Source organism: Phaseolus vulgaris, chromosome 9, assembly GCF_051622355.1.
Source record: "Phaseolus vulgaris cultivar YP4 chromosome 9, ASM5162235v1, whole genome shotgun sequence".
Taxonomy (NCBI): Eukaryota; Viridiplantae; Streptophyta; class Magnoliopsida; order Fabales; family Fabaceae; genus Phaseolus; species Phaseolus vulgaris.
In genome coordinates, this window is record NC_143506.1 from 35,087,039 (window position 1) to 35,097,609 (window position 10,571).

Below are 10,571 nucleotides of genomic sequence, written 5' to 3' on the forward strand. Positions count from 1 at the left end.
ACACAAGAGATGATTTGAATTATGTTTTAAAAACTTTAAAAACTTTTTGCAAAGTTTTGACAAAGTTAAAAGTTGAACAAATGCCTTATCAAGTGAATTTGTTAAAAATTGTATATGATGAAACGTCATTAAATGCAACTTTAATAGGACATAGACATTATCTACAAAGACTTTTTAAAAGACTTTTTAAAAGACTTTTTCACAAGTTTCTCCTTACATTAGTTACAAATAAATAATATGCAATATAAATATAACAAAAGATTAAGGAGAAAAATGATTTATTCTTAATATTTTTATATTGACTCATTTTGTAAATGGCAGATTAAGTCTAATTTTTTTTATCAACTTGATCAAGTTTCACTAAGCAAATTAATATTCCAAATATACAAGTGAGTGTTCTTTGAACTTCAGTCACTCTTGACTAAAACAACCTGAATAATATTACACATAATCACTCTTAACTAAAATATCAAGTATTATTTGAAATGTAACAACTCTTGACTCAAATTACTATTATATTTTAGTCTAGTTCTTTTATGAATAAAAAAAGAAAAAATTATTAATTTGTATAAACAAATTGTTTAATACTATATAAAATATTCAAGAAACGAGTATGTAATATACAAGGAAACTATTCATCATAATATAACATTGCATTATCATATCATAAAAATAAAAATAGCACAAACCACTACTAGAAAATCATTAAATAAAAACTAATTTTAGAGACAAAAAATAATTAGTTGATATATTAACTAAATTATATACTATTTTAAAGACTAAACAAATTATTGATATCTTATTAATAGATAATTTCTAAATTGGTATCTAATTAGCTATCAAGGTCTTAACTTACCAACTATTTAAATTTTAAAGTTGATAGCTAAAACTTTTGTAGCTAATTAGATACCAATTTATAAACTATTTATCAATAATAAAAACTAATTTCGATATCAATACTTTTTTTAGTTTCTAAAATAATATAACATAACAACTTTTTTTTTGTCTCTAAAATTAATTTTTAATTATTAATTTTTTAATGAAATATAATATATATATATATATATATATACACACAAAACAAAACTACAAAATCAATCTAAATCAAATAAAAAATTTGATTTAGTTTGATTCAAATTAATTTATATTAAACTTTATCAAACCAAACTACATGTAACTATTACAAATAATTCAAATATTTTTTTTTTAAAGCCTACCACAAGCATTTATAATACAACATTTAATATTAGAATTCTCACTCACTCATTAACTGATTAAGACATATAAAGAAATAAGTTTGATATTTATTGTCTAGATAATTTGTCCAAAGAAAAAAAAAACTAAAATAAACTTTTCTTCTTGAACAAGAAAATTATTTATAATTTTATAAAAATTAAAATAACCAAGAAATAAATTGACTATAGTGCGAAGCCATAAATTAAAAAATAACAAACAAAACAACAAAATAATTTTGAATAGAAAATATTACATGCTTTATAGATACTAAAGTCACACTTACAATACAACCACGTAAGTTCTCCCATCAACTTGCATTCACTAAGGTTTGAAGGTGTCCAATAGTCAATTATCAAACGCTTATTTAACTTCTCTACATATTATAAACCTAACTTCATAAATATTTGTAGTGAAAAAGTTTATTTTTTAAATGGTGTATTAAATATTTTTTAAAACCTTAAATACATACCATATGACTATTTTTTTTCAATATAATTTTTTATACCCAAAATAAAAGAAGAACATTGTGTTTAAATGGAGAAAACATATTAAATTAAAAATTATACTAATTAGGTATAATTTTTTTTTTTGATAGGTTGTAGTAAGTTGTTAGTGCCTCCAAATTTACATAAAAAAAGCATACATAACTGTTTTTTATGGGTCGGAGGTATTTATGTTGCTAATTGTACATGTTGTCACTTATGGTACTCTATTCGATCATGAATAACTAGAACGAATACTTGTAACTAGGATTCAATATATGATAAATGAAAGTAATAAATATTATTTAATAACACGTACGTTTATTTTAGATGTAGTGCATATTTATAGGATTCTAATGAACCATTGATTATAACCTGTATTAAGGTAGACCGCAAAGTTAATCTCATTTTATACCTATGATGATGTTAATTGTACCATTCAAAATATTAATTACTGATTCCTTAATAATCGGACTCTCTCATATCATTCGTGTAAGATCAATCTAAGTAAATATTCGACCACGTCAGCAGGTGGTGTCATTACAACATTAGCTATGTATCATTCATGCATCTACAATAATTATGCTTTTTTTTAGAGGAAGTAGAATGAAATAGGTGGTTATTTGTGTTTTTTGTTTGATGTTAATTTAGAGAAAAACAAAAATAAAAAATGGACCCACAGTTTTTAGGTTGAGATAGTTTGTGTGAATGTGTTTTTGTTTGCAGAGAGAGTACACAGAGTTGGTTGGTTGGTTTCACAACTTTCCGTTAATACTGTGTGCGTTAGAGCGGCTTCATTTCACTTTCTTACTCTCTCCTACTTTTTATCTTTATTATTTATTCATTTATTTATCTTTTTTTTATATATTTTTTTATCTTTATACTTACCCTGCTATCAATGGTTTCTTGGGTTTTCATTTTTTATTCATTCAATTATTTTATAATTTAGTCATTATGGACTTTTAATATAAAAGAGTTTTATACTGTTAACTGGTCAAAGTACTTGCTACCATAACTTTTGAAATTATTATTAATTATAAAAATTAACTAGTCTATCACAAATGTATTATATATTCATATTTAGATAATAGAATATTACTCACATGTGAAAGATAAATACTTTGCATCAATAACATAATTACTCTTTTATCTGATTATTTTTTTCAATTCAAATGCGCATTAAATTATAATTAAACATTTATTTGATGATTTATTTAGTCTTTATAGGTATGCAATTTTAATCTATTGATTCCTAATAGATATTGCATACTATTTTAATATCTTTTAATTCTTATATTATCACATTAAAAATTTATTTTTTATTTCTAGGTTCATAGAAAAAAAGGGAATTTGATAATATTTTTTAAAGAAAGAAAAAAAACTGTTATAATAAAAGGAGTGGAAGAGTTGAAGAAGCAAAGGCACCTTTGAAAGAAGTATCTTAACCTCTCTCTTTCTCTCTGTCATATGCAAGGTATATATTTTTTTTGTAGGCTATAATATATATTTTTTCTCTAAAATAATAAAAATGGTTTTGGTTTTAGTAGAATAATAAAGGGAATTAAATAGAATATTTTGAAAAGTATTGGGATTTTACTTTTTGTTGAGGAGATATATCTTTCCCATTATTTCTTTTTATTGATTATTAATTTGATAGTTTTGTTTCCCAGTCCACCTGTCAAAATAAATTAAAGAGATTTACTCAGTCAATTGTTGTTTCTGTTTCTCCTTTTAATTTTGTTTTGTCTTCATTTTGTGGGAACTGTTTGAATTTTTGAGCATTTCATATGATTCCAAGATTCATAGGATTTTGTACTGTTTTAAATTTGTAGGTAATTGTTAGGGGGTTTCACAGAAATTTGCATACACATGCAAATTGAATTTGCATTTAGGTTTTCTTCACTGTGTTGATCTCTGAAGGAATTTATAGTTTAATTCATTTGTACGCAATCACAACGTGAAAGGAACCCAACTATCATTTGCTGCATTGGGTGAGTATTTTGATGTTCTGCATTTGTTCTTCCTTTTTCCCCTCTTAATTTTCTTTATTAATTCTTTTTACTGTTTTTAACGTTTTTTTTTTCTGACAGTTAGTTTGCTTGTAGAGAAGTAGAAAACTGTTTCTGGGTTATCCCCTTGATCTTTTGTGAACTCTAATGAAAAAGGGGTATCTGGTTTTTGTTGCAGGCATTATTATTCAATTGGTCTTTTCATATCATAATATTGCACTCAATGGAGCAGTTGAAATTGGCTACAAATTCTGACGCCAAAGAGGTTAAATTTTCAAACCCTAGCAATGTATCACACATCTTTTTTATTTTCTGAAGCCTGTTTGGAATATTATATTATCTTGCGTGTCTGTTCGAATCTTCTATTCTGTTTTTACGGATCACAATTGCTGGTGATCTTATTCTTGATTTTTCTTCTTCTTTTCTTATTCTGCTCATAACATTGTTTGTTCACTTGTGAGAGCTATTGTTGTTCAACACTTGCAGTTTAGTTGATGAGCTAACTTCTGCTGCTCAGAAGGATGATTTAAATTGTTAATTTCCTTCCGTAATTGCTTAACTTTTTTTCTGTACCCTGACTTTTTTTCTATATGGTTCCTTTCTTTCACGGGGTTTGGGAAGATTAGGAAGTTTTCATCAAATGGTGATGACTAGTACTGCCTCTGTTTAGCTTTTTGGAATTGCATACACCAGTGTGGCATTGGTTATTTTTATCTCTGACATTAAACTGTTACACCTGATTGTACCAATTTCTTTGGCAATATTTGGCTTGTAACATTATTAGTTATATTTTGCTTGAATTCATTGTTTACCTTGATTACTTTTAGTGGGGCTGCTAGTTTTATCAACTTTATCAATCATATTTTTCAGGATAACCCTTTGGGGAGCAAGCCAAAAAATAGCAATGCACTTGAGTCTTCTGACAGTCTGAGAAATAGAAAGGTATGCAATAAGGTCCTACATTGTGAGAACGAATAATGCTTTGACGGTCCATGAACAATACTTTGTATTTTCCTTGGCATTCTTTTGAGCTATCTATACTTGTCTAGTTAACCACGAGGTGAGTCTAACTTCAATAATCCGATACCGATCTTATTGAAAGTGTTATGGAATATCAATTAAGTCAAGTCAACCACTAAATTCAGTTTTTCTAACATATTTCTTTTAGTATCGAAGAAAATAGTGCAATGAAAACCTACTATTAATGACTATGTATAAGAGAGTGAGTGAGAGAGATTTGTTTTTCTTTTTTATTCATAAATTGGATTTTTGTTGCATGTTGCAGGTATCAGCTCGATGGGATCCAGTAGGAGCATGTCGGCCTATAATTGAAGAAGCACCTGTTTTTTATCCGACTCTCGAAGTACTTGTTACTATTAGAGCCATCTTCATATTTGTGGTATACTAATATTGTATTTTGAGTAATTTGATTTCTTATTATTACTCTTTTGAATTAGGAATTTGAAGACACACTCAGTTACATAGCAAAGATACGACCCCTAGCTGAACCCCATGGCATATGTAGAATTGTTCCTCCAGCTTGCTGGGTTCCACCCTGTCCTCTTAAGGAGAAAGATCTATGGGAAAATGCTGAATTTCCCACCCGCATTCAGCAAATTGATTTGCTTCAAAATAGGGAACCTATGAGGAAAAAGTGCAGGGGAAGGAAGCGAAAACGTAGAAGGCTCTCCAAAACAGGCACATGTAGGAGGAAGCCTGCCAATGCAGCTTCTCAAGCTAAGAATGCGTCTGATTCTGAGGAGAAATTTGGGTTCCAATCAGGATCGGACTTCACGCTTAAAGACTTTCAGCATTACGCTGATTATTTTAAGGAATGCTATTTTGGGTTGAAAGATGCCGATAGAGACAGAACAGTTAGTGACAGTAATCATCAGAAGAGATGGGAGCCCTCTGAGGAAGAAATTGAAGGTGAATACTGGCGAATTGTTGGGCAACCAAGTGATGAGGTTGAGGTATTAATCATGGTCTATTGACTACTATATTAGTCTTTATTGCTACAGAACTGTGCAAACAGTATATATGTTACTGTGTGATATTGTTTTGTAGGTGTATTATGGAGCTGACTTGGAAACTGGAGCACTTGGAAGTGGTTTTCCTAAGGCATCATCCATAACTACGAGTGACTCAGCTCAATATGCCCTGTCTGGTTGGAATCTGAACAATTTCCCACGACTGCCAGGTTCTGTACTAAGCTATGAAGGAAGTGACATATCAGGAGTTCTAGTGCCGTGGCTGTATGTTGGCATGTGTTTTTCATCATTTTGCTGGGTAAGTGGTGAGAAGTTTTTTCCAACTCTGAATTTATGAATAAGGTGAAGTGTTAAGACATGAGTTGGAATATTGCCAATTTTTTGTCATGACATGACGTGAAAAGTTTAAGTTATTTTTCATGAAAGTTTGCTTAAATTTTTAACATCTTTTATTTAGTTTAGATCACTTCTCATTTAGTTATAGGTGACCAAATAAATAAGTAAAAGTAATAGAGAATGAAGTGGGTTGCTACATGCTGCTTCTTCTTCATTAAATAATTTAATTTAATAGAATACTAAGAATGTTTACCCTTGCAATATTTTGAATTCTACTTATGTTGATATATTTGATATTTGAACTATAAATCTAATAACCTGTCTTGATCTTGAATTTTGCATTTCTTTCCTTTTAAATCCTAACTGTTTCCTTGAAAGATAACACATTATGGTCTTTTCCTGCTTCTTGGAACAGCATGTTGAGGACCATCACCTTTACTCACTAAACTATTTGCACTGGGGTGACCCTAAAGTATGGTATGGAGTACCTGGAAGCCAGGCATCAGCCTTGGAAAATGCAATGAGGAACCACTTGCCTGATTTATTTGAGGAACAACCAAATCTACTAAATGAACTGGTATAATATACTGCCTGTACTTTCTTTGTTGCATTCACTCATTGACTGTTGTATGTTAAGTTATTGGACCTTACTGTTTCTATGGAGAAAAAATATATCTTAATGTTGTGCATTTTAGTGGTATGCTCATGTGTACTATGTATAGTAACAAAGTAAAGTACAATGGGAGTCAGTCTTGAATGCAAATCAAATCCCTAATTATAATAACAGCCATCATACAGCTATAAGATGTGCTGTTATTGGACCTTACTGTTTGGGAAAGTACTGGGATTCTAATGGTTTTGATTTTCGTCTTTGAGCAGGTTACCCAGTTTTCTCCTTCTATTCTTAAATCTGAGGGAGTGCCTGTGTATCGCACAGTTCAGCATTCTGGGGAATTTGTTATTACGTTTCCAAGGGCATATCATTCTGGCTTCAATTGTGGCTTCAATTGTGCTGAGGCAGTGAATGTGGCTCCTATTGATTGGTTAATGCATGGACAGAATGCTGTCGAGCTTTACAGTTTACAATGCCGTAAGACATCATTGTCCCATGACAAGCTGTTATTTGGATCAGCACTGGAAGCTGTACGGGCCATTACAGAGCTAGCTCTTGGAAATGAATCTCCAAAAAATTTGAAATGGAAAAGTGTCTGTGGGAAAGATGGAGATCTTACGAAGGCAGTTAAGGTAATGATTCTCTCACCCTCACTCCACTCGATCATACCACTTCCACAAATGCTGAAAGCTCCATAAAGTTTGGTTTATTTTACAGTTTTTGCTACCATGCAAATATTTTATCCTGTACTTATTTTCTCTGTTACCTTATTGTGATAGGCAAGGATAAAGATGGAAGATGAAAGGCTAGATTGTCTTCCAACAAATCTTAAGTTGCTCAAGATGAATAGTGACTTTGATTTGCACACAGAAAGAGAATGTTTCTCTTGCTTCTATGACTTGCACCTATCTGCCGTGGGTTGTGAGTGCTCTCCTGACAGATATTCTTGTCTTAAGCATGCTAATTTGTTCTGCTCATGTGGAATGGAGAAAAAAATTGTTCTGCTACGATATACTAGAAATGAGCTAACTAAACTGCTTGAAGCATTAGAAGGAGAATCACATGCTATTAAGGTGTGGGCAAATAAAAACTGCGGAATGGTTTCTGCCAATGTCAGTGAGGTTTGCGTAGATAAATCAAACGTTGAGAAAGATATCTACAAAACCAATAATTGTGAAGAAATGGATAGCTTATCTGGCTGTGAAAGAACCAAGGATAGGTCAAATTTAAACACATCATGTAGTCCTAATAGTCATATTACTTCTGAGATAGTGCAGTCTGAGTCTCACCCTGTAACTTCTAGTGCAACATATGACAGTATAGATAGTCACAATGACAATAATAGTGATAAAAAGTCCGACACTGACAAGGAAGATAAAATGGATCAGGATGGCTATCTGGATTTGAATCTTGATATTTTCTCTGGTGAAAATGAAAATCATGTGCTGGATATTGCTGATAATCATCACAACCAAGGTGTTTCAGTAGAGCAAAAAGTATGCTGTTCAGAGGCCAAAAAGGAAGAAGACAGCATGGAACTTTGTGGGGAGGGTAACTTGTCAAACTCGTTTTCTGTTCTAAACAGAGATTTCTCGTCAAGTTCAAGGGGTGTTCACAATTATTGTACATTTGATGGTGGAAAAATTGAGCTGGATCTGCAAACAGATTCAGGGAAACTTCACAACAATCTATTTACAAAAGGAGCCATAGACACTGCAGATACTCCCATGGATTTGACAGATGAAAGCTGCTTGGTGCGAATGTTTAGTACTTCTGTCGAGCCTGTAAGTTTGGGATCTGTTGTTCATGGAAAGCTGTGGTGCAGTAAGCAGGCAATATATCCAAAGGGTATGTACGTATGTTCTTTTCTGGGTTATATTTTACCTTTGATTATTTATTTTTCTGTAAATTAACATGTCTACTTTATGGTATATACTTTTGAAGGATTCAAGAGTAGAGTTCTCTTCTTTAGCATTCTTGATCCAACGATAATCTGTAGCTATATTTCTGAAGTCATTGATGCTGGATTTCTTGGACCTCTTTTCAAGGTATCGTTGCTGACCTCTGTTTTAGTTTTGAAAACAAAATATATTTGCAAGGTACTGTTTTTTGGTAATATTAGAATCCATGTAGTTTACATTTTTAGATGCCCATTTCCATTTCCATATGCATTTTGCCCAATATTAATTAAAACACAAAGTTTCTTAGTCCCGAATGTAGATTCAACGTGAAGAATAATTTGATCTAGGAAGATTTCTTTTCCCTTATGTACTTTTCTTCATGAAATCATCTTGAAATATATTGTATGATTGCTTTATGTCTTGGTGGGATAATGTGGCTGCTAATTTTTCCATAATTAGATGTTAAATGAAGTGGCATCATTGTCTCAAATTATTGAATCTGATAAATAGTGACAATCTTTTGTTTCTTTAGGTTAAGAAACTCAATCACATTACTATATACCACTACTTAGTTAACTATATCCGAGTCTTTATGGTAGAATTTATTTGCATTTAAATGATTTCAATTGATGTGTATTTCTATCTTGTTCCATCAAATGTATTTCAGGTTACCATGGAAGAATATCCTAGTGAGGCTTTCACCGATATCTCATCAGATAATTGCTGGGAATCAGTTCTGAAGAGATTACATCATGAAATCAAGAGGCGGAGGAGTCTAGGTGAACTAGAACTTCCTACCTTAGAGCTCCTGAAAAGCATTAATGGTCATAGAATGTTTGGCTTCCTTTTACCATCTATTATTCAGGTAACATAAACAAATAAATCTTATATTTTAGCCCAACTTGAGCTACTAATATCTTTTATGTGTAGTTTATTATCTAATGTAAAACTAATTCCCATAATTTACCAAATTGTGTTGAACTAAATTAACAAGCTTAACTATGGCCAATTTTGTTGAATGATACCGAACTTATTTGGAGACAATTTGGTAAAACTTGACTCTTGTAGAATATTCCTCTGGAATTATGTTCTTGCTTCTGATGTTCTATTACATCTTGATACTTTCTCAGGCCATCGAAGTTCAAGATCCCTGTCATATGTGTGTAGAGTACTGGAATCACAAAGTTGCCCCTTCAGGCAGTGTTGTTGATAACTTCACCTACGGTTCCAGAAGCCCTTTCGGTAATACCAATACCAAAATTTTTGGTATCAATTTGATTAAGCATAGCTTCCTTGGAGACATGAAACCAATACTACAAAGGGCAACCCCTGATGAGTTAAGCACACTGCATAAGTTACTGAGCTCTGATGCAAGGTGCTGTGAGTGGAAATTGACATTAATGGCACTGATGGATGAGATCCGAAAAGCTTGTCAATGAAACATGAAGATCTCAATTCTTTCTGAGTCTGGATAGTTATATTTGATTTAGTCATTATAGTTAGATCCATTCTTTCAAAGAAAAGTTAAAGTGAAGAGTTTTTCTGGGTGAAGCGGAGATAAATTTTTGCTACTTGCCCTTCATCAGTGACCTATACACAGATGGAAAAATCCATTGACCCATTTCAGGTCAGCCATCAGCTGTAGCTGCATTTAGGTTTACATTATTTTCCTTTTCTCTAAAAGTTTCTGTATATACTTAGAAAAAAATGCTGGTGTTACAATAAATGATAGAAGGTGGGGAAAATTCATGGGGACATCTGATACTCAAATGCAATTGCTTCAGCTCAAAATTTTGAATGTATGATCTTAGTCTCAGGTAAAACGCAATGCGTACATAAATCCTTGCATCTTACTTAGAACATAAAGGGTTTTAATAAAAAAATCCCACAATTTAATGAGTGATAAATTGCCAAACGTCAAATAATCATTAATTATGTAACCATTTAAAAAATTGTGACCCAATTATTGTGAGCAGGAAATATATGTGGGATAAATATGATGA

At 31.5% G+C, this 10,571-nt stretch overlaps 1 protein-coding gene across 1 annotated transcript; it reads left to right on the forward strand.

Moving 5' to 3' along the window:
* Positions 1-3,135: 3,135 nt before the first annotated feature.
* On the forward strand, positions 3,136-10,370 carry LOC137821199 (lysine-specific demethylase JMJ18). Its single transcript, XM_068625674.2, has 13 exons — positions 3,136-3,192; positions 3,551-3,709; positions 3,906-3,992; positions 4,598-4,669; positions 5,013-5,090; positions 5,185-5,700; positions 5,795-6,016; positions 6,470-6,631; positions 6,934-7,299; positions 7,447-8,515; positions 8,612-8,715; positions 9,236-9,433; positions 9,699-10,370. The coding sequence occupies exons 3-13, from the start codon at positions 3,951-3,953 to the stop codon at positions 10,005-10,007; spliced, it is 3,138 nt and encodes a 1,045-aa protein (XP_068481775.1). The 5' UTR covers positions 3,136-3,192; positions 3,551-3,709; positions 3,906-3,950; the 3' UTR covers positions 10,008-10,370.
* Positions 10,371-10,571: the final 201 nt, after the last annotated feature.